The 25,664-nt window shown below is 41.8% G+C and overlaps 1 protein-coding gene across 1 annotated transcript in view; it reads right to left on the reverse strand.

Annotated features, from left to right (window-relative positions):
- The window catches only part of SCARA5 (scavenger receptor class A, member 5 (putative)), a 212,166-nt gene that overhangs the window by 148,291 nt on the left and 38,211 nt on the right, over positions 1-25,664 (reverse strand). The window contains exon 2 of the mRNA XM_006884868.1: positions 20,668-20,796. Coding sequence (XP_006884930.1) covers positions 20,668-20,796 — 129 coding nt within the window. The remainder of the gene's footprint in view (positions 1-20,667; positions 20,797-25,664) is intronic.

Here is a 25,664-nt window from a genome sequence, read left to right on the forward strand (position 1 = left end):
AAAAAAAAAAAAGAAAAGAAAAAGATCATTGAACGAAGCTCTCCAAAGGCACCCTCTTGGACAGGAAAAATGTGGGACTCAGACTGTTCATATATAGTGTGATGAGGGAGTCATGAAAACAGATAATAGTACATACTGGAAGTGGACCACATCATTGATAAGTGCTCGTAATATGGAAAGGGGTAGCAGTTTGTGTAAGAGAGTCATCAGAAAAATAGTTTACACCACAAGATAAAGGTAAATAACCCAATTGAAAAATAGACACAAGATATGAACAGACACTTCACCATACAAGACATTGAGATGGCAAATAAACACATGAAGAAATATTCAAAATCCCTAGCGCTAAGAGAGATGCAAATCAAAACAAATATGAGATATCATCTCACCCCAGTAAGAATAGCAAAGTTTAACAGAACAGCAAACATCAAATGCTGGCGAGGCTGCGGAAAGACTGGAACCCTTATTCACTCACTGTTGGTGGGAGTGTAAAATGGTGTAACCACTGTGGAAGGCTGTATGGCACTTTCTCAAAAAGTTGCAAATAGAAATACCATTTGATCCAGCAATTCCACCACTGGGAATTTGCCCTAAAGAAACCATAAGTGCCACCCAAGCAGATATATGCACACCTAAGTTTATTGTGGCTTTGTCTGCAAAAGGGGGTAAGGGGGGGGGAGGGTTTGTATAACAATGAAAGAGTTTTACTTTTCAAGGAGAAGAGTAAATTGAGGGGGAGGGGGTGGGCAGGAAGAAAAGTACAACAATGAATGAATGGAAACCCTAAGTCTCTGTAAACTTTCATTAAAATTAATTTTTTAAAAAGGAAAAGAAAAATAGTTTAAGGGCAAATTTAGAGCATTTGCATATCAACTTTTACACCGAAAAGTAGGCGCCCCACTGTCTTCCAGCTGATTCTAACTCATCATGACTGCACATGTTACAGAGCAGAACTGCCCCACAGAGTATTGTAATCTTTACAGAAGAAAATATCCAAGCCTTTCTTTCAACCCAAAGAAGATGAGAGTTTAAAAAAGAAAACAAATCATGCAGCAACGGAGTTTAAGAATCAAGAGAAACAAACATAAACTGACAGCAAGCAACCCTGAGCAGAGTGGCCACAAAGATGGGACTGTGTTTGTGGAAGGCTAGAGGTCTCTGGTATGAATCCTTATCCTACCTCAAGTTGCACACACTCTTGCAGGACACTTTCTATGCTGGGCCTCCATCTCATTTACAAAGGGAGAGCGGGGGCTAATCCTTCCCAGATCTGATTTTATTTGTTGCTCGCCTGTCCCTTGTTGTGTGCCGCAGGGAAGGCACCCAGCTTCTCCATCTGTGCCCGAAGTGCCCTGTGTTAATGACTCCAGGGAGCCTCTGTTGGCAGCCTTTTCTCCTCAGTTGGAGGCAGGACCCATGCACAGCTGGCGAAGGAATGAGAAGAGACTTGTTTGATCCACCTAATGGGGGTTTAAGTAGTATCAGGGCAGCAGAACTACTCTGGAGGCTGAGTTCTCAGGGTTAGAGAGGGATTCCCATGGCTTTTTTTTAAAGAGTGAGTTTTATTAAAACACTAGAGGAAATTGAAAGAGGAAAAAAAATGCATCTCAATAATCCTACTACCTAACCACAGTTGTTTTTCCCCTGTAAGTTCCCACCCGAACTTTATCCTTTTGTATACATATTTGTTTGCATAATTGTACTCATATTTTAATTGGGTCCTCTTTACCCTCTGAGCAGTATTTCATAAGCATTTTCCCATGTTGCTCCATAGTTGTCATTTTAAATGACTGTGTAATATTCCTTTGTGTTGATTTACTATCATTTAGCTAAGCAACCCCTTAAGGGTGGTCATTTAGTTTTTTTCCAGTTTTGAGCTATGGTTAATACTGCTAAGAGTTTTGTACCTTTGCCATTTTCCTTCTTTTTCATTATTCTTTGAGGCAATTTCCCAGGAGCAGGGATTTCTGAGCCAAAGGCTATAAACTGCTTTTATGGCTCCTGAAGGACACTGACTTGCTCAAGGAAATCTGTTTGTTTACGTACGCTAATGGCTACGGCTAATGGTCAGGGGCAAGTGTTAATGGATAAATAAGAGATGCCTGTCTTGACTCCTCCCGGAAACATGCAATTTTTCCAGAACTCTGGCAAATAATACATTGAACATGTTTCACAAAGGACAACAGCCAGAGCCCACTGTTGTTGACAACAGCAAGAGGGAGAAACAAAGTGGCTTTGCAGAAGGGCTGCCTCCCAGACCCACTCACCATGGCTCCTGATTTCCGAGCTCAGAACTGGTACCATCACCTCTTCCTTTTTAACTTATTTTGATTTTACATTGGTTTAACATACAGAATTCATATACATTGTGTTTCACACATTCCTTCATTCACATTGTGTTTCTTAGGATCATTCCTATGCACCACCACCTCTTAGATCAAACCGAAGACCCCAAGCCTGCTGCCATTGAGAAGATTCTGACTAGACCCTGTGTAGTACAGAACCCTACTATTCCATAGCATTTTCTCAGCTGTAACTTTTATCAGGATAACCTGTAAATGGATAACCAGTCCTTGCTTCCTTTTTGCATCTGGATCTGTTCAAACTTCCAACCTTTAGGCTAGTCTTATATACTCATTGCTGTCAAATCGGGCTAAGCTCATAACTGACTCTCCACAGGGTTTCCAAGGCTGCACATCACATCACATCCCCATCTTTCTTCCTCAGAATGGTGTGGTCTTTGGGTTAGCATCACAAATCCTATGCACTCGGCCATCAGTTCCCTTTTAACAACAACGACGACAACAACAACAGTCTATCAAGACAGAACCAACCATTAGCTGACCCTCCAGCAGGTTTTCAGAGGCTATAAACGGCATGAGAGAGGACTGCCCACCTTTCTCCCGTGGAGAAGTTGGTGGATTTCAATCACATGTCTTTGGGTTAACAGCACAGCTCCTCACCACTACTAGGCCACCAGAGCTCCCTTGAGTTCCCTTTTAGACCAGCACAAATTCTATGTGCCCCCCCAGGGGCCTCCTCCCAAGCTACTCTTAACTGCTGACTCATGGGCACACATACAGCCTCCTGTGTGCAGAGGTGAGCGGCTCCGTGTTTTTAGGCTGTGAATTTTCAGAGGCAGATTGCTAGACTTGTCTTCTGAGGTGCCTCTGGGTAAGTTCAAACGGCCAACCTTTTGGTTAACAATTAAGAGCGTAACCATTTACACCCCCCAGGTACTCCTCCCTCTAGACTAACCCAAAGCCATACCCATTGCTGTGGATTTGATTCTAACATGTAACAACTCAGCAGGACAGAGTAGAAATATCACATAGGCTTTCCAAGGCAGAAATCTTCATGGAGGGTGATTGCCGTGTATTTCTCTCCCAGAGTAGTTGGTAGGTTTGAGTCACTGGCCTTTCAGTTATCAGCAAAGCATTTAACCATTGCACTATCAAGGCCCATTTCTAAAGGACAAGCCTAGAAATCATACCTTCCTCATTGCCTTCCCTCATATTCATCCTGGTGCCAAGTATATGCACGTGTGTGGTTTGGGGTGGGGGGAGTTAAGTCACAAAGACTCATCACACGAGTGTCCCCGTTAAGACTGCTGAACTCCAAAACATGCTGCTTAGACAGATGCTCTCAACAAAGAGAATGAAACCGGTAGAGAGTTGTGGGGAGCAAATCCACGTGTCATTGGGCCTGATCAGAGCCTGGGCGGAGCCCGAACACAGCATGGGCAGAGACAAGGCCTGCTTCTCTTCTGGGTTTCCTGAAGAGGTGAGCTGAGGGAAGTGGACCTCACTAGCTGGTTAAGAAGAGAACAAAGGAAGGGACCACCCTCCCCCTAGTTCCCTTCAAACCCTCCATTGCTTAAAAAGGATCTCAATGGGGAAGACTTGTCACCAGGGTGTGTACTGTAATCAATGCTACCAAGCATAATGTATGTGAGTTGCTGAGTGGGAAACCAATTTGCTCTGTAAAACTTCACTCAGTCTTAGCAACATGACAGCACATAAAAATAACAATAATAACATTTCCATATACATTTTCATGAATCCAACTAAGGTTAAAACTTTGAGGACCTTCAAGTTTTACTTCATTGATCATAATATCATTTTTGGTCCAGTTATGAGAATTTTTGTTTTATTTATATTAAAGTATAATCAATATATGAGACTATTGTCTTTGATCTTCATCAGTAAATATTTTTTGTTTTAGTTTTGTACAAAGCTGAATCATTAGCATATTGAAAGTCGTAAATGTGTCTTCCTCTAATGCTGATGACATATTCTTCAAATTGTCTAGCTTCTCCAATTACATTACAAATTTGGTTCTAGACTATGGAAATACAGTTAATATTACAGTAAATGAGACAAATGGATGCCTGGTTTCTCAGTGCATAAAAAAGTCACATGTACTCTGTACTTAAACATATCCATACATAAGATCTCAATTCATGGTATTATCAACATATTTTGAGGTTATGAATATCTAGTTTTGCAAATGTCAAAGAGCATTCTGTATATAACAAAACTGGATGTATGCTGGTTAATTAAGTTGCACATAAAATATTGATGAATTAGTATTCTGTTTGTTGGATTTGATTACAAAATGCTGAGACCATTGAACTGGATCATGACAACCTGGTATTACTTGTTTGATTTTTTTCATTGTCTTGTTTCTTTATCTGTCTAATAAATGAATTATGTAAAAAAAAAAAAAACAACAAAACTTCACACAAATAACAACACAGGGAAAGGAATCTCAGTGAATGGGAGGCTCCCATGAAGGAGCACAGAGCAAGGCAAGAGCCCAGGGGATGTTCACCCATCAGCATATCAAGGTGGGGTTGCCCACAGGAAAGAGGAGTTGAGGCAAAGACTCAGGCTTCCTGATCAGTAGGGCTTCTCAATGATGTAGGCAATAGCATGAAGCTAGACATTGCCCTAACCAAACCAAACACACTATTTGCTAAGAGGACACAGCAGTGGGGCCATCAGTTCCAGCTGGCATCAAATAGAGACCATAGAGGGCCACCTTCCACCACCAAAGCCCAGGAGGCTAGAGGCTGACTGGTGGTACAAGACCTTTCCTGCCTTCTTCCTGGTCCTCCCACCAAGGCTTTGGAATGTGCTTTTACTAAATTGTTATTCAGTGTCTAGCCAAAATCCATTAATTAGGCATTCTGTCCTTTTATTTGCTAATGTTGGTAACTGCATGGGAGGTAATTAGAGGAAACCAGTGAACCAGTGTTGTCCCATCAGGGCTTATGAGCAAAGTGAATACAGGACTCTGGTAAGGGTAAGAAATGAGGTCTCTTGGGCATGGACCATTTGTAATCAGCCAATCATATGCTTTACTATGCCAGGAATGAGAAACTGAGAAAGAACAATGTTACACTCATAGTGAAAAAGATAATTTTGAGATTTATCCTAAAGTACAATATTGTGAGTGATAGGATACTTATCCATCTGCATACAAAGAAAGCCTCTTAATATGTCTATTATGCAAATCCAAAGACTATAGCCAAAGAGGAGGCAGCAGAAGATTTCTGCCAACTTATGCAGTGTAAGATTGACCAAACATGCAATCAAGATGCATTCATAATTATTGGTGCCTGGAACGTAAAACTTGCAAACAACAAGGAAGGAATAGTGGTCGGAAAGCATGGTTTTGCTGACAGAAATGAGGCTGGATATCGATTGACAGAATTTTTTCTTAAATGATTTACTCATTAAAAATACCTTTTTTAAAAAAGCACAAAAGGAAACCTTACATATGGACCTCACCTGATGGACTTTACAGAAATTAGATTGATTATATCTGTGGAAAGAATCATTGAAGAAGCTCAGTATCAGTTTTTAAAAGCAAGCCAGGTGCTGACTGTGGAACAGACCATCAATTACTCATATACAAGTTCACAGTGAAGCAGAAGAAACTGACAGTTCACAAAATCCAAAGTATGACTTCAAATCTATCGCACCTGAATTTAAAAGTCCTCTCCATAAAAGGTTTGAGACCTTGGACACTGATGAAGATCAGATGAATTATGGATGACACCAGGATATCATATGAAGAGAGCAAAAGGTTAATACAAAAACAGAGGAGGAAGAAAAGACCAAAATGGATGTCAGAAGAGACTCTGTAAATGGGACCAGAACATTGAGAAGCCAAAATAAAGGGGATAAATAAGAAAAGAAGGAAATGTACACAAAGGGCAGCTCAAGAAAACAAAGAAAAGTACTATCACAAAGTGTGCAAAAGAGCTGGAGCGGGAGAATAAAAAGGGAAGAACTCACTTGACATTTCTAAAATGCAAAGAACTGAAAAGCAAATTCAAGCTTCAAGTCGCAAAACTGAGAGATGCTATGCGCAAAAATCTTGAATGATCCAGAAAGCATCAAAAGAAGATGGAAGAAATACACAGAATCACTGAATTAAAACAAAACCACTGGTTGACACTGAAGTAATTCAGGAAGCACCATATGAACAAAAGCTAATGGTATTGAAAGAAGACGTTTAAGCTGCACTGAAAGCACTGGCAAAAAATAAGGCCCCAGGAATCAATGGAATTATTTGACATGTTTCACCTAAAAGATGCTGCCCTGGATGTGCTCACAAGACTATGCCAGGAAACTTGGAGAACAGCTGACTGGCAGACTGACTAGAAGCGATCCCTAGCTGTTCTCATTCCCAAGAAAGGTGATGCAACAGAATGTTGAAATTATTGATATTGTTAATATCACATACAAGCAAAATATTGCTAAAGATCATCCAAAAATGGCTAGAACAGTACTTTGACAGGGAGCTCCCAGAAATTCAAGCTAGGTTTAGAAGAGGTCATGGTACCAGGGATAACTTTGCTGATATCAGATGAATCAGCAGGATTGGCATCCACATCCTAAACAACATGCCTCTGGAAACTCTATAAACTTTGATAAATGACATTAGTTATTGGAAAGCTTCAGGCCTTTTGTTCATAGGGTTGCTAAGAGTCATGCTCAATTCGCCAACAATCAACACAACATCTGGCTGAAAGCAGAGAAGGCAAGAATAATATCAGTCTGTGTTTTCCCTACTATGCCAAGGCATTTGACTACGTGGATCATAACAAACTAAGGCTAACATTGAGAAGAATGGGAATCTGAGAACACTTAATTGTGCTCATGCAAAATCTATACATAGACTAAGAAGTTGTTGTCTGAATAGAGCAAAGAAACACTGCATAGTTTAAAATCAGGAAAGGAGTATATCAGGGTTGTAGCTTTCCTCCATACTTATTCAATATGTGTGCTAAGCAAATAATTCATGAAACTGGACTCTATAAATAGGAGTGTGGCATCAGGATTGGGGGAAGACTCATCAACAACCTTCTCTATGCAGATGATACAACTTTGCTTGCTGAAAGCATGGAAGAATTTAAACACTTACTGCAGAGGATCAAAAACTACAACATTAAGAAGACAAAAATCCTCACCATTGTACTGATAAGCAATATTATGATAGATGGAGAAAAGACTGAAACTGTCAGTGATTTCATCTTGCTTGGATTCAAAATCAAAACCCTTGGGACCAATAGTCAGGAGATCAGGATACATATTGCACTGGGAAAGTCCACTGTCAGGGATCTCTCCAAGTTACTGAGGAGCAGTGATGCCAGTTTAAAGATTAAGGTGCGCCTGATTCAGGCCATGGTCTTTTCAGTCACTTGCTATGCATCCAAGAGTTAGTCAGTGATTAAGGATGACAGAAGAATTGATGCCTTTGAGTTGTGGTATTGGAGAAGAACACTGAATATCCCATGGACTGACCAAAACACACACACACACAAAAAAAAACAACACAAAAAAACAAAAAAAAATACACCAAACAAATACAGATATATGTCTTGGGAAAAGTACAGCCAGCATGCTCCTTGGAATAGCTAAACTTTGTCTCGCATATTTTGGGCATGTTTCTAGGAGAGGCTATTTCTTGAAAAGGATATCATGTTTGGAAAGTGGAGGGCTAGCTATTGAGTGGAAGATCCTTGATAAGATGAATTGACACAGTGACTGCAGCAATGGGCTTAAGTGTGTCAAGGACAGTGAGGATGGTATAGGCTACGACAGGGTTCAGATCTGCTGTTCATAGAGTCACGCTGAATCATACTCAAGTCCACAGCACCTAACAACAACAACAACATAACTTGGGTTTTAGGGAGCTTGGGTGGCTTAGTGGTAAAGAATTGTGCTGCCAATGCAAAGATACACAGTTCAAATCCACCAGCTTCTCCACGGGAGAAAGATGGGAAATCTCCTGTGCAATTAACTGCCTCTGAAAACTCATGGGAGGGTGAGATATGAGTTGGTTCTGATTCAATGGTATACAACAACAACGATGACTTGAGTTTTGGTTGATACAATTGGGTAGGTTATGATGTTATTTACTGAGATAGAGAAGACTAGGAGTGAGGGTTACTGGAAACAAACAAGCTTGAGAGTAAAATTTGAGAGTTTTGATTACATGTTGAGTTGGAGATGCTTGAGAAATAACAAAATGGGGATTTACAACAAGGAAGCCAAGCATACTAGTCAGGGATGTTTGTCATGCAAGGCACTTTGCATGCTAATCCACTGAATTTTCAAAGTACTTTAAACCCTCATTTTAATGTTTTTAGTTTTGTTTTTCAGTGTGGCTCTTGTTCTGTTCTGTTATTTTCCATTGAGTCACTTGCGACTCATAGCGACCCTATGCACAATAGCCCTAAACCCTGCTCTATCCTATGCCAATCACACTGCCTCCAACACACCCATCCCGATTATCCCAGTCACTGCATCAATCCACTTCATAGAGGGTCTTCCCCTCCTACGCCGTCCCTCTACCCTCCCAAGCCATGACGTCCCTCTCCAAGGACCTGTCCCTCCTTACAACATGTCCAAAGTATGTCAGACGAAGCCCCAGAATCCTTGCCTCCAAGGAGCAGCCTGCTTTAACCCTCTCCAGGGTGAATGTTTGTTTTCTTGGCAGTTCATGGTATATTCAATACTATTCTCCAGCACCACAGCTCAAAGGCATCAATTCTCCTTCTATCCTCCCTAGTCATTGTCCAACTCTCCGATGCAAACAAGTGATTGCAAAGACCATAGCCTGTATCAGATGCACCCTAGAGGCTTAAATAATCCAAAGACACATGGTTTGAATCCACCAGCTGCCTCACAGGAGAAGGATGGGCAGACTCATCTTGTGCCATTTACTGCCTCTGAAAACCCACTGGAGGGTCACTATGATTCAGTTCTGACATAACAGCACATCACAACAACCAGCCTATAAGGTCCATAAGGCTGAGGTATCTATTTAGTTCTCTTGGAAGCTTCCTATGTCAACCATGGTGCCAGGCGTGCTGCTGGTATTCACTAAGAGCTTGTAGCTTTGAATTTGCTGTGAGAGGGCTCTAAGCTCTTGGGCAGTGAAAGCAGTATCTACAAGATCACAGCAAACATTTCAAGAAATTCTGACCCTCTTCTCCTCTCCAAAGGGTGGAGGACAAGGACATGTGAATGTCCAGTACAACACAAAGCCATCAGTTATTGGCAAAATCTGCTTTATAGCTCTGGGCACAACAGAGCGGGTGATAGTACCAAAAAAAGCAGAAGGAGAAGTAATTCTAGATGGTAAAAAGGCTGAGCTATGAAGGAGACATGTGAAGAGAGAGAAGAAAACAAGACTATTTAGAGCTTATTTCCATTTTCTTTCTACTTAAATAATAAAGCTCAATTTCCTTCTAATGGATGAATGCTACAAAATGCCTTAAACAGTCTCCTCCAACCTTGGCTCCTTGGATAGAAATCAAAACACTTGACAAGTCCCTCCTGATACTCCCTGTATAACAGCATGAAATGAAGACTGGGTTGTCAATCAGCCCTTGAAGAATTACATCTGGTTACAATTACATAACAAGCTCTAATACTTGTTATATACATATTTTAGGCATAAAAAGTAATTTTAATCCTCAGCTCAATGGGCTCTGATGTCACTTCCTCTTTTTTCCATGCTGACACCAGCACTTGGGTAGCTTGAGTAATGTGGCCAACGCCACATATTGTAGTGGTTGTTGGCCGCTACCGAGTCAGCTCCTGGCTCCTGGCAAGCCTATGAATGAGAGAATGTGATAACCCAGACAGTATTTACTGACTACTTTTTGGAAATAGATCATCAGGTCTTTCTTCCTAGTCTTAATCTAGAAGCTCCTCTGAAACTTCTTCAGCATCACAGCAACATGCAAGTCTCCACTAACTGATGAGTAGAGGATTACTGGACATGATACACGTTGACCAGGAATTGAACTACAAACAGTGTGAGAATTCTACCACTGAACCACCACAACGTGACAAGGCCAAGCTCTGTACCACAGCAGTCTGACTCCAGCACCCACACACTATCTCACTGGTGCAGGAGGTCAGAGTAAGAGAAATAAAGTTCATATTAATAATCAGATTCCCACTCATTAGCTGTGGTGACTTGCAGGCCAGGCCAGGCCAGGCCAGGCCAGGTAACAGCTCTAACTCTATTCTCCTCATCTATAAACTGTGGGCTATTTCCTGGATTCCATGGATGTTCCCAAGGCTTGAATGACATGACGTATGTGAACATTCTTTAGAAACTCTAAAGCACGATCCAGAGATAAAGGATTAAAGCTCAAACTGGTGGTCAGTGTTAGCCTAGAGCAGGGGACAGCAAGCTCTCTTCAAGGCTAAATGGTAAATAATTTCAACATTACAGGCAATATCATCTCAGCTGTAATTACCAACTCTGTCATTGTGGAGTGAAAATGGCCTGGCAATACATAAGTAAATGAATGTGATCGTGTTCTAATAAAACTTAATTTACAAAAGCAAATGTAAAATATTTACTTACAAATCTTGGCACTTTAAAAAAGTGTCCAAAAGAGTGTAACTGAGCCCGATCCTCTTCCTTGCTCTAAATATTATAATGAATGATTTGACTGAAGACAGAGTGGTCTCTTATGCTCCTGCTTTTCTCATCTCAAGAACAGCTGAAGGCACCCATTAGAGTCAGACAGGAAATACCATCATACTGGGCAGTGGACTCTTTGATAAAGGAGTAAGGTATCAAGGTTCCCTTGGAGGTGGAATCCACGAGAAAGTGTAGTTTCTTTGGCGAGAGCAGTCTAAGTAAGAAGGCTGGTGGAGCGTCTCGAGGTAATTTCACCATAATACAAGAAGTAAAGTGTACACATGTTATGATACCTGTCCTCGTCTCTCATTCCACCAGGAACTACACACATGACCGCAGGCTACAGGATGGGGAATGGGGTGGGATACGGACTCAGACATGACTGATGCAGCAAGGCTGATGGAAAGAAAAACTAAAATGACAGATGTCTCAACCCAGATTCAAATTAATCCAGCGGGCTGCAATGCTTGGCAGCCATCAACATGATGACATTTAACTGGGACTGATGAAAAGGTCTCCACTTACATTAAAGCAACCACAAAACAAGATCCAGTTGTACTACCATTGGGTAGAGAACCCTCACTAGGCTTCCTAATGTTCCTAAAGAAAATGAATGCTTCTTTAAATGAGGTCCAGGGTTGGTAGAAGTGTGGACTCCACAGTTATTAATGGCTGCATTGTATTCCTTTGTTGGATGTAGTGTAACATATTACCATGAGTTATTGCTAGAAGGGACAATGCAAACTTAATCTACTTGCAGTACACACAGTGGCCCTTAAAGTTGGCCACAGTCTCACATGCTCTGCCCTGGCCAGATCATACCAGAAAGGTCGTTACTCAGTCAGCTGGAGCTCACTGAGTTAATATGAACGAGGAGAAGGGCCATTATGTTAAGGGATTTCATTTCATCCAAGAACTTACCACGCAGTGCTTAGGCATGCCCAACCCAACACATAGTATTTTAAGTTGCTTCATATGAAGGTAAAGGTTGAATAATGAATAAGGAAGACTGAAGAAGAGTTGATGTCTTTCAATGATGGTGCTGGCCAAAAAAATATTGGAGATACCACGGACTGCCACAAGAATGAATAAATATGTCTTAGGAGAAGTGCAGCCAGGGTGCTCCTTAAAAAAGGAGGATGCTGAGACTTTGTCTCCATACTTTGAGCATATTATCAGGAGGAACCTGACCTTAGAAAAAGAGGAAGCCAACAAAAAAGAGGAAGACTCTCAAGGAGATGGACTAACCCAGTGACTATAACAGTGCGCTTAAGTGTAACAGAGACTTTGAGATAAGCAGGGTCTCATGCTGTTGTACATTATGAGTCAGAGTAGGCTCAATGGCCCCTAACAACAAGGAAGCTTATAAAAAAAGCTTTCCATCATCTTTCTAATCAGAAAGAGAGCAGCCATATAAACAGATAGTTTCAGCATAGTGTGGTAAATGTTAAGACAGTCATAGATAGAGCAGTGGTTTCAAAACCAGGTCAAATAAGCTACCACTGGAGAAACTTGCTTAGCCTTGTTAATCCCAACCAACAGAGGAACAATGATGAGTTGTTTGTTATGAATTGCTCCTCCAAGAGGAATGGGAAACAGTGTGTCTGGGGTTTTCAAGGAAGATAAGGATGAAGTTTCTGTCACTTGCTGCTCGTTGCAGAAGCACAATACCTCGTCTGTCTGGAAAGTCATGAGGGAGGTTCCTGCTGGGGAGGGAGGTTCTATAGGAAGTCCTCTGAGGCACCTTCCAAGGCTCAAGTTCTCATTACCTTGGGTCGGGCTGGCAGTAGGAGCTGGAGCACACTTGTTACCACCCTCTCTCTGGTAAATAGCCACTATGCTGTACACACCATTCTATTTCTTGACACATTGAGCCCTGTGCTGTCACAGTAAGTCTATGATCCCACAAATGAAGCTTCTCAGTGTGTTTATGAAGAACGTGTGTTATATGGATATGTACCCTCCCTCCACACAATGTACAGTTCTGTTTATATACAAAGTCACTGGGTGCTCAGGTTCAGTAAGTTTGTTTCTTCCCCTTTGCTGTTCTGCAAGCAAACTCTGATGTTTCAAGAGCAATTACATCTAATATTTCTTGAGCATTTACTATGCTCCAGAAAGCAGTTTTCAAGCATTAAGTAATTAATTTAATCTTTACAACAAATGTATAGGGTTGGTACCATAGTCATCCCATTTTATAGGAAATTGAAGGTCTGAGAGGTTATTTGCTCCAACATTATAATAGTTATTTAGCAGCATAGCCCAGATTTCAGCCCACAAGTTTGACCTTTAAGTCCATATCCTTGAAAGGGTACAGCTATTTTCTGAGAATATTTGCTTGTTTCCCCATAATGAAATGAAAATATGGATGATGACCACTTTTAAAAAAAAATGTTGTTATTAGATGCTGCCCAGTTACCACAACTCAGTGTTCCTATGAACAACAGATCTGAACCTTGCCCTACTCCGCACTGTCCTCACCATATCTGATATGCTCCAGCCCATTACAGATACTGATCAATTAATCTTGTTTAAGGCCTTCCTATGTTTCCTTGACCCACCACCTTTACTACCTGTTGTTGTTATGTTCCATCTAGGTTGCCTGCAACTCACAGTGACCCTATTTATAACAGCTCTGAATACTGCCCTATCCTGAGCCAATCTCATTTTCTCCAACACACCTATTCTCATTACCCAAGTCACTAAGTCAATCCATCTCATCCAGGGTTTTCCTTTCCTGCACTGTCCCTCTATTCTTCCAAGCATGATGTCCTTCCCCTGGCAACATGCCCAAAGTATGTGAGAGAGAGCTTCAGAATCCCTGTCTCTAAAGAGCAGCTTGGTTTTAGCCTCTCCAAGACAAACCTATTTGTTCTCTTGGCAGAGCATGATATGTTCAACACTCTTCTCTGGCACCACTCAAAGGCATCAATTTGTCTGTCATCCTTAAGCACTGTTCAGCTTTATAATGCATAGCAAGTAGTTGCGAAGACAATGGCCTGGATCAGGTGCACTTTAGTCTTAGACTGACATCCTTGTTCCTCACAATGCTCTGGAGAGGTCCCTGACAACAGATCTTCCCAATATAATTTATCTTTTGATTTCCTGACTGCTAGTACCAAAGTGTTGCTGATTGTGGAACCAAGTAAATGGAAATTATTAACAATCTCAATCTCTTTCCCATCTATCATGATGATGCCAATCGGCCCAGTGGTGATATCTTTGTTTTCTTGATGTTGATCTTCAATTCATATTGAAGACTATAGTCATTGACCTTCTGCAGTAAATGCCTCAGGTCCTTGTTTCAGCAAGCAAAGTTGTGTCATCTGCATAAAGCAGGTTGTTGATGAGTCTACCGCCAATCCTGAAGCCACACTCATCCTCATAAAGTCCAGAATCCTGAATGATCTGTCCTGCATATGGATAGAAAAGTTATGGAGATAGGATACATCCCTGATGCACACCGCTCCTGATCTTGAACCATGCAGTGTTTTCTTGCTGTGTTCTAAGGACTGCCTCCTGATCCAACTACAAGTTTTGCATGAGCACAATTAAGTGTTCTGGGATTTACATCCTTCTCAAGGTTAGCTACAATTCGTTGCATATTGGGAAATGTCTCTCATCTGCTCTTTGGGGTAAAATGCTCAACTTAGGAGAAGGATTGGCCATCCATTTCTCATATTACAATATCACTAATATCACACACAAGCAAGATCTTGCTGAAGGTTACCCAAAAACGGCTGGAGCAGTACATCAGCAGAGAATTGGCAGATGTGCAAGCTGGGTTTAGAAGAGGTCATGGCACTAAGGACATTATAGCCAATGCTAGATGGATCTTAGCTGACAGCAGAGAGTATCAGAGGAATGTTTTCTGAGTTTCATTGACTAAGCAAAGGCATTCGACTGTGTGGACCACAAGCTGTGGCTGACCTTTCCCAGTCTCAGGTCTGTCTCCAAGGACTGAGCCCTTCTGACAACATGCCTAACAATCATCATTTCCCCACATTTTAGTATTACTTCAGGTATGTGCATATGTGTGTGCTGGTCCTGATGAAAATCCTATTTCTTGATGTAAGTCATGGTCAAAAAAGTTTGAGGAACACAGATCTAGTGTAACCTGTTCACTTTATAAGTAAATTCAGTGAGCCAAAGTGATTACACATTGTTAATGATGAGCTTGAAGTAAATCCAAGTATTTTTTTACTCCCAGTTCATGTTCTCGAATTTATACAACTGTAAAGAAAGCCAAGAAAAAGAACAATACTAGCAAGAGTAGAAAAAGCACCAGAAACAATAGTAAAAACAGTTATTACTTCCGTAACGTGTGTGTGCATGTGTGTGCACGCGTGCGCCAGGCGCTATGCTAAGCACTTAGCTGTATTAGGTTAATCCTCACCAATGAGGCAGGCACACTCAGACCAGTTGCTGTTGACTTGATTCCAACTTAGGACAACTCCACGTGTGCCAGGACAGAATTGCCCAACAGCGTTTTCAACGACTGGATTTTTTGGAAGTAGATCCCCAAGCTTTTCTCCCTAGGCACCTCTTGGTCACCTCAAATTGCCACCTTTCTGGTCAGAAGGCGAGCTTTTACCACTTCCACCACCCAAGAACTCTGGATGTATATTTGCTTGTCATATTTTCAGATAAAGACGTTCAGGCATAAAGAGCTCAAATAACTTGGCTAACATCACAGTTAATAATGGCAAAGCCAAAACTTAAACCTATACAGGTTTGTTCAAAGCCCGTGCTATTAACCTGTATAAAATACTGCATGGTGCTATCTTTATAGTCTCTTGATATCCTATAATGTACAGTGTGTAAAATGTTATAACTCACTGCCATTGAGTCAGAACCAATCAATTCTGAGCTGGTCCTCCAGCAGGTTTTCAGAGGTTATAAATTGTATGGGAGGAGAATGACCATCTTTTTTCTGAGAAGCAGCTGGCAGATTCGAACTCCATACCTTTGGATTGATAGAGCAACTCCCTATTCACTAGGCCACTGTGCATTAATACATTAATTCCACAAGCCAAATCTCCCTGAGTAATGATTCCATATTTATCATGTTGTTTATGTATTTCTCTAAAACTAAAGTAATAATCTTCCCCATAAAGAAGATCTATTCCAGGCTTCTTTGTGTCTGCCATTCATTTAGTCATCTATCACTTATATATTATAAACAGGATGTGCTCAAGGACTATGTACTAAAGTGGGGGAAAAGGCAGGACAAAACTGTGTAACAATCTGCCCTATTCCAGAAGGGATTAAGAAAGTTTATGAGAACACATAAAATCCACTAAGATAACAGTAGATAAAAACAAGTATAAAAATACTAAATAGCGCCAAGAATGAGACTAACACAGAAAAGCTTTCCAGAAAGTCTATGTGCTTGCTATGGTAACGCCACAAATTTGTCTACAGGTTTTAATTTTTAATTTTAATTACCTTCAAATTCACACCATCCCCTGGCTGGATGACAACTGACTCTCAGTTCATGTTCACTATGTTGTTAAAAGTAGCTTTAATCACTTTCTATTTACAGCCTCTAACAGGTAAAAATAAACTAAATTCTTTAATGAAGTGATCTTTCCTTCTGAGAGTAGGACAGAAAAGAATGTTTCCAATGACCTTCATAAAGTTGTCACTGTATAACGTAATGAGCAATGCCCTTAACAACAGCCTTAGAATATGTTGTTGTTGCTGTTACGTGCTGCTGTGTCACCTATGACTCATAGCGACCCTATGTACAACAACCCTGAACCCTACTCTATCCTGTGCCAATCTTATTGTCCCTGACACACCTATTCTCATTACTCCAGTCACTGAGTCAATCCATCTCATTGAGGGTCTTCCTCTCTTGAACTGGCCCTTCTCCCTTCTATCCATGACATCGCTCTACAAGAACTGGTCCCTCCTTGCAACATGTCCGTGGTCTTTGCAATCACTTGTTATGCATCAGTGGACAATGACTAGGGAGGTCAGAAGAATAATTGACGCCTTTGACCTGTGGTGCTGGAGAAGAGTACTGAATGTACCATGGACTGCCAAGAAAACAAACCAAATTCATCCTGTTGTTGTTGTTGTTATGTGCCGTCGAGTCGCCTGCGAGTCATAGCGACCCTATGTACAACAGCCCTAAACTCCGCTCTGTCCTGTGCCAATCGCACTGTCTCTGACAATCCCATCCCAATTATCCCAGTCACTGAATCAATCCACCTCATAGAGGGCCTTCCCCTCCTGCGCTGTCACTCCACCCTCCCAAGCATGATGTCCTTCTCCAAGGACCTGTCTCTCCTCACAACATGTCCAAAATATGTTAGACGGAGCCTCAGAATCCTTGCCTCCAAGGAGCCACCCGGTTTAACCCTTTCCAGGACAAATCTGTTTGTTTTCCTAGCAGTCCATGGTATTCTCAGTACTCTTCTCTAGCACCACAGCTCAAAGGCATCAATTCTCTTTCTATCCTCCTTGGTCATTGTCCAACTCTCTGATGCATAACAACAGATTCATCCTAGAGAGGGTTAAATCAGGCTACTCCTTGGAGGCAAAGATTCTGGAGCTTCGTCTGACACACTTTGGACATGTTGCAAGGAGAGACAGGTCTTTGGAGAGGGACATCACGCTTGGTAGGGTAGAGAGAGGGACAGCGCAGGAGGGGAAGACCCTCTATGAGGTGGATTGACTCAGTGACTGGGGTAATCGGGATGGGCATGTCAGAGGCAATGCGATTGGCACAGGATAGAGCAGGGTTTAGGGCTGTTGTACATAGGGTTGCTATGAGTTGCAAACGACTTGACGGCACATAACAACAATAAGCAACAACATCTATGAAAAAGGTATACCATGATTTATCCAATTAAATATGGCACATGGTTGCAATGGAGAATCTTGTCATTCAGTTTTAAGTTGTCCAAGGTTCCTGCCAATATTGAAGTTTAAGCAGAACTCCTGTGCCTGGCAGCCTCACAGGACCCTGATTACAGGTCTCCAATCTGGTAAAGATGAAGAAACCTCTTACCCCTGATCAGGCATGTCTTTCTTGAAGAATCTCACCCTTGTCCCCTACATTCCCAAGTCCTCTCTCTGCACAACTGCGATCGCACCCTCTCATTGTTCATCTTCACCAACTCTCCCAAACACCAGCTAAATTTTCCAGACAAGAGCCCAAGGATGTGACAGTGGCAACATAACTATGATGTTGTTGCTGGTGTTTTGTACCATCAGGTTGGAACCAACTCATAGCTGACTCTCCAGAGGGTTTTCAGAGGCAGTAAACACACAAGAGAAGATGGTCCCTTTTCCTCCTGTGGAGCAGCGGGTGGATTCGAACGATATCCCTTCGAGATTGCAGCACAGACTCTGACCACTAGGCCATCAGAGCTCCACATACATAGTCAAGCACCAAAATGGGATTCTCCGTTTCACCAGAACAATGTTAATACTTTAATTCTTGATGGGCAAGTTGAGGTCCAGAAACTTTGGTGTTGAAGATGATTATAATGGTCAAAATTCTGTCTACATTTCTACACAAAATAATGAAGTGTGATAATGTTTTCATTAGAGTGGGAGACCATGTTTCACCCTCCTTTTTTAAATTTCCAGGATGTCACTGTAAGTTCCATTCAACCTACTAACCAAGGAAAAGACCTTTCTGCATTATGCTGGTCACCACTACTCCTGTTTTTCTAAAAAAAACAAATAACAGAAACCTCTCTTTTTTTATTTTTAATAGAAATCTATCACTTTACATCATCCACCCATTCTCCTGAGTCCTAAACTCTATGGTCACATAAATCACATCTGTCCTTTCCAAAAGGCAGTCATTCTGGCACCAGAAAAGGACTTTCCCACCCATGAGCACCCTCCAGGCCTCTGGAGACTTGCCCCAGACCCCCACCAGCCTGGTCTCTGCTCTCACCCCTCTCTGCCACCTAAATGTGATACCCTTCAGCAGAGCAACTCTAACACTGTAGCCAGCTTTCATGTTCTCCTGAAACACTTTCCAAACATTCTAGAAATTTGTTATGGTCATGGCAGCCAAGCCCACAAACCCCAGATCCTAATCTCTCACTGAGCAGCCCAAGAATATGTTCAAATCACTGTCTGGCTGGCTCGGCCGGTCTTGGCTTTTACTGGACACCATCCCTTAGTCCCTGAGATGAATTACGAGTTCTCCCCATTGTTGCTGTTGGCCACCCTGAGGTTACTGGTTGGTGATACAGAAATGATGCCTAATATGAACTCTGAGTCCTGAATGTGGAAACCCTGGATAAAGGGAGCACTGAAAATCCCACCACAAGGTTCAAGGACAAGGTTCAAGTGACAATAAGTGAGTCAAGACCAGGGAAGGCTGAGTATCTGCCTTAGGTTTCTATCACTGGATCATCTGTGAAGGTTTAACCTCGAGATTCCTGTCCTAGATTTAACTCTGAGACTCCACCCTCAGCAGTCCAAGTCAGCTGTGCCTGGCCAGCAGCCTCATACGACAACCCCACCCTTCCCCATGCTACACCCACATGTCCACTCTGGGGACCTCCTCTGTGTTAGCAGAGCATGTGTCCCTACTATGTTCTTCCTTGAGACAAGATCTCACCTTAGGACGCTACCTTGCCACCTGGACTAGGAGCTCTTGAGAGCAAACCTGGGTCTTTAACTTTGTGTCCTCATTCCCAGCACTGAGTCTGTTACATAAGATGCAGTAAGTGGAAGTGACCATATCCTTCAGCCTGACTTTATCTGGTCCTGCATACCTTCACCTCAGGAAGAGACCATCACAGACTCTGTCTATCAGCATCACTGTTAAATCCAAACATACAGTAATTAAATCTTAACTTTATACTGTGTCTGTGTACAGCATATGTTAAGATTTAATCACGTGATGCATTGGCCTTGGGTAGAGCAGACTGTCTTCCATAATGCTAGCTAACATAACGTGCTGTGTTTTTATGTAAATAACACATGAGTGCTGAATTTTTTGGCAAGCATGTCCTCCCCTACAACCAGAAGGTATTTTCATGAATGCGCTATGCTAATTTGTTATATCTTGCTCTAAAATTAGCATATCATACTACAACAATACCTAGGGGTGAGTGGGAATGGAGGGAGAGGTTAGCAGGAAAAAACCCAAACAAGCTAGTTTATTAAATAATAACTCCCTCCCCTCATATAGCAAATCTATCGTGGTGGGATTACCTGTAGATGGGGAGCCGAGTTGCTCAAAGCATGGGTTTGTTTACTTTCTGAGACAGTGAGCTCTGTTTATCCCTGGCAGGAAAAGGATCCAAACCCTAGTCCATAAACTGCCTGTCAGGCAGACAAAAACTGGGGAACAGAATCTGGCTAGACTGGAGTTACCCCTTTACCCCCTAGGAATTGCAAAGGGTACCAGATTCACCCAGGAGACCCAGTGCATAGCGTTGTGTTGAAGGAAGATTCAGAACCACTCAGAGTGGCCAGGTCTCTGCTGCAGGAATCATCTCACTTGTTGTTTCCAAGTCCTCATCCCACACAACCAGCCACAATGCATCGGGGGCGGGGGGTGGGGCGCTCAGTTGCACAAGCAAGCTGGCTCCTTCTCTGTGGTGCTGGAGGTGAGGAGAGCATTTGGGCTGTGTCAGTGGGAATGGAGAGCTCAGGCCTCAGCAATTAGGCCCACCTGCTCTCAGTTTCCGTAACCTTCTTCCTCATCCTTTCTGTTCTTACCTGCTAGGATGAAGATGCCCACGAGAATTAGGAAGACCAGGAGATAGAGCCCAAGAACAGCATGCTTGAGTGCTGAGAGGGAACCCAGCTGGGTACAGCAGCCTGCAGCTCGCCGTCGGTGGCATGGGCCTGCACAAGAAGGTTCAGGAGAGGAAGAAAAAGATTTGAAACTCTAAGTTTTGTATTCCCCCTCACTTTCCCCACATCTCCTTGATGCATGCAAATGTTTACATGGGACCTCCTCCTGTGCTATTAGCACTGCCAGCCTGAAGGGTATCCTTGCAAAACCAATACAAGATTACCTGTCTCTAGCTCCCCTTCCACCCTACACACATACAAACACGGAAGACAGGCACATCAACCAGCTCACATGCTTACCCAAATCCAATCTCTTGAGCCATTGCAAGCAGTGGAAAAAGTTGGAATATATGTCTATGTCCTTTGAAAGCTTCGATGGCATAGTTTGTTATGTATTGGACCGCTAACCAAAAAAGCCAATGGACTAAATCTGCCAGCTAGCTACTCCATGGTAGGAAGATGGGCAATGTCCACCATAAATAAGTCGGGACCAATCCGTAGCTGACCCTCCAGTGGGTTTTCAGAGGCTGTAAATTGCATGGGAGGAGACTACCCTTTCTTCTCCCGCAGAACAGCTGGTGGATTTGAACTGTGTGCCTTTGGGATGCAATGCAGCTTCTTACCACAAGGCCACCAGAGCTTGGAAAACCGATGGAGGGTCATTCTGAGTCTGAATTGCCTCAAGAGCAGTAGATAGACATATGCATCCTTTACAAAGTGTCATCGTACCATGTGATCTGGGGAATATGGAGAGAACTTAAAAGAGGAGTTGCAAATTCAACTGTCTGTATGACTGAGAAGAGATAGCAAAGTGGGCTGGGTGGGCCAATAGTGAACCAGAGCATGGATCTCGTCCAGAAGAGGTGCCCATGCGGCAAGGAAGGCTGGGTGTGGCCAGATCTAAGATCTTCAAAACAAGCCAGAAAGTGATTATGGGAAATTGCTCTTACTTTTTAAAGGCAGTTAATTCAGAAAAAAACAAAACAAAACACAAAGCTAGAGAGTTCAGATAAGACACAATTTCAAATTGGATTTGGCCACTACTTTGCAACTTCACATTTAGGAAAACATACTAACTTCATTTGTATGGATAGTGTCCTGTCACTGATAGCACGATAGATCTTGAAATGTTCTTTTTGACAATGAACACAATGCCCTTCCTCTTAATTTGCCATTCCCATCAGAGTGGACCATGATTAACTAATTCAAAATGGCCAATACCTATCCATCTCAGGTCACTAATGCCTAGGATGTCAATCTCTGCGTATTCCATTTCATTTTTTTACAATATCCAAGTTTGCCACAGACCACATTTCCATTATTAATGGGTGTCTGCAGTGGTTTCTCTTCATTTTGAGTTTTGCTGCATCAGCAAATGATGGTCTTTTTTCTGAGTGAAATTTTACTCCATTCACATTCTTCAGGTAGGTTCTACTTCGAGGAGGCAGTCACACTTTGAGTGTCTCACCTCCTGGCACTACACCAAACAAAGTTCTGATGCTATTTATAGATTTTCAAGGACCTATTATTTTAGAAGTGGATAACCAGTTCTCCTTCTTAGTCTGGGAGCTCCACTGAAATCTGTCCACAATGGGTGACTTTGATGATATTTGAAACACCACGTCAACCATCACAGAAACACACAACCACTACAGTACAGTGCACTGTGCAATGGGTGGCTCTGCTGCCAATGACCTCTTTAAAGTATGAAACAGCAAAGATTTCACTGTAAAGACTAAGATGCACCTGACTCAAACCGTAGCATTTTCAATTGCATCATATGCATGTGAAAGTTGCGCAATGTATGAGGACGACTGAAAAAGAACTGATGTCTTTGAATTATGATGATAGCTAAGCATGAATGTATGAATCATAGTATGAATATACAACGAGTTATCAAAAGAACAAACAAATCTATGTTGGAAATAATGCAACCAGGGTGCTCCTTAGAGGTAAATGCAGTGACACGTCACCTCACATACTTTGGACATGCTGTCAGGAGGTGCCAGTCCTTATGGAAAGACATTATACATGGAAAAGTAGAGATCAGCAAAAGTGAGGAAGACCGTCAATGAGAAGGACTGACACAGTGAGCCTGAGCATGGTGGGCATTGTGAAGATGGTGCAGTATGGAGTTTGTCTTTCAGTATGGCTTTTCTACCATTATTTGACTGGCCTATGTGAACAGACAGGACTATGTGAATGGGGAATGCTGGCTTATCCTCAAGGGGATTGGCCAGTCTCAACAATTTTCAAGAGGATTGGCTAGTCTCACCAATAATTGGATAGCTGTACCCACAGAGATCCTTCCCCACTAGAGAAAAGGAAAGAGACCTTCCCCACATTGTTGTAGAGGAGGCAGGGAAATGTAGGACAAGCTTAGGGATGGCAGCAGCAGCCATGGCCAAACTGGAAAATTGGTATGAGATGGGTCTTTGGGGGTGGGGGAGAAGTCAATTTTGGCAGGACTGAGAACTTAGGAACTCTTAGAGTCACAAGGTGTGAGGCTCAGGTGCCTGTGTGCACATTTCGGAAGCTGCTTTGACTATACTCTGTTATTAATCTGGATTATAAAGTTTTGATTTTCCTAATATGGTTCTGTGTGGTCTGTGAGCTATCACATTGGAATTTAGACTTAGCAAAGCAGTGAGATTGGTGTTTAGATGCATGGAAAGAGGAATGGAAACATGGGGGAATTTGTCTGACCCCATGAGAACTGATTTTGTGTTATTGATATTGACGACAGGGACAGTTCCCCTCTGCGAAGTTGATAAAGGTCAAATATGGCCATCCTCATGTCATTGTTTTACACACAGGAGAGGACAAAGTTCGGATTTGTTGTTTATATGATCACTATTAGTCAGAGTTGACGTTATAGAACCTTAATAACAACAGAAAATTTATGCTATGAAATAGACACAAGACATAGCAACTTCTAGACAAAATGAAACCCTGCAAGGCCCTAAAAATCCTCACTGCAAAGCCTACTTCACTGCAAAAATAATCAAAAGAGCACAGTGACAGATATATGTGGGCCATATTTAAAATTTACTACTGGGAATTCAAACCCTTGTTTGACATTCTTAAAGGAGACCCCAATCCCAGCTCAGCCAGGTCCCTAACCCCCAAAGCAAAAGTTGCCTTAACTAAAGTGGAAGTGGCCATAAGCCAATAGTCTGTAACCTTTATGGACTACTCCAAACCTCTTCTTTTTGTCATCTGTGCCACGCCCCATACACCTACAGGAGTACTCTGGCAGTCTGGGCCCTTAATATGGATCCACCTGCCCTCTTCGCCTAAAAAAGTAATCACACCTTATTATACCGCAGTAGCAGAGTTAATTATCTAAGGTAGGGAACACGGAAGGTGTTACTTTGGTAAAGAGCCAAGACCCGTTGAGGATGGCTTCCCACAGATATATATCTGAGAACCTAAAAGTAAATACATCTACAGTTGACCTCTGACAAAGAAATTAAATCTATTAAATAGGGGAAAGATGGCCAATTTAACAAATGATGCTGGCAAAACTGGACATCACTTTGCAGAAAATTTAAACAAGATCAATAATTCACATGTATCCTAAAACTCAATGGTTCAAGAAACTAGGTATAAAACTTAACACTGCAACAATTATAAAATTTTAGAAGTTGGGGAAAATCTAGAAGCCATAATTTATGGTAAAATTAGAATATCAAACTCAACTAAAAATGCACAATCAGCAGACGAGAAACTAGACGATTGGGAGCTTCTAAAAATTAAATCCTCATGTGCATCAAAATCCTTTTCCAAAGAGTATTTTACAAAACAGACTTGGAAAAATATTTGGCAGAGACAAATCTGACAAGGGATTAAAAATTTATAGAAAACTTCAACACCTCAATAGGAAAATGACAAATAACACAATTATAAAATGAGCAGGGGATATGAAACTACACTTCACTGAAGAAACCATTCAGACAGCAACAAATACACGAAGAAATGCTTAAGATCCTTAGTGATTAGGGAAATACAAATCAAAACAATAGTAAGGTACCATCTCACCCCATCAATAATAGCAAACAACAAATGCTGGTAAGGATGTGGTAGATTTGGACTCTAATTTACCGACGGTGGACTGCCCAATAGTGCCACCATCCAGGAAACCACATCAAGGAAGCTGGCACTTTCTAACAAAGTTGGAAACAGAAATATTATTTTCTCTAGGAATCTCACTAGTAAGTATACATATCCTAAAGAAATAAGAGCTTCAACACAAATAGAGATACGGATCTGAGATTGTGAGGATGACAGAAGAGGAGAGAGGGCTCAGATGGCTTGTTCATAGAGTCTCTATGAATCACATTTGACTTGAGAGTACCTAACAACAACTACAGCAACATATTCACTGCAGCATTATTTACGATAGTGAAGTAATGGAAACAACGTAAATGTCCATCAATGAATAAATGGGTGAAAAAAGGCCTCCCATGGTACTACTTCACACAACAGAATGCTATACCACACTAAAGAATAATGAAGAATCCTTGGAATATCCCATAACATGGATAGATCCAGTGGACATTATGTTGAGGAACATAAGTTAGTCACAAAAGGACTAATATTGTATGAGTATACTATCATAAAAAGCCAAAGAAAATTTTACATACAGAATCATTCTTGAATGATTACCAGGTATGGGAAGGGAAGGAGAAGAGAGTAAAAAATTAGTAAACATAATGCTGTGTACCATTGAGTCAGAACTGACCCTAGTTGACTCTCCAGAAGGTTTTCAGAGGCAGTTAATCACAAGGGAGGAGACTGCCCAACCTTCTCCCACAGAGCAGCTGGTGGATTCGAAGTGCATGCTTTTGGCATTGCAGCACAGATTCTTATGACTAGGCTACCAGACCTCTATGTACTGGTTAACAAGAGAAAGGGCA

The sequence above is a fragment of the Elephantulus edwardii genome, unplaced genomic scaffold (assembly GCF_000299155.1).
Source record: "Elephantulus edwardii isolate Elephantulus edwardi_28Jun2011 unplaced genomic scaffold, EleEdw1.0 scaffold00038, whole genome shotgun sequence".
In the NCBI taxonomy this organism is placed as follows: Eukaryota; Metazoa; Chordata; class Mammalia; order Macroscelidea; family Macroscelididae; genus Elephantulus; species Elephantulus edwardii.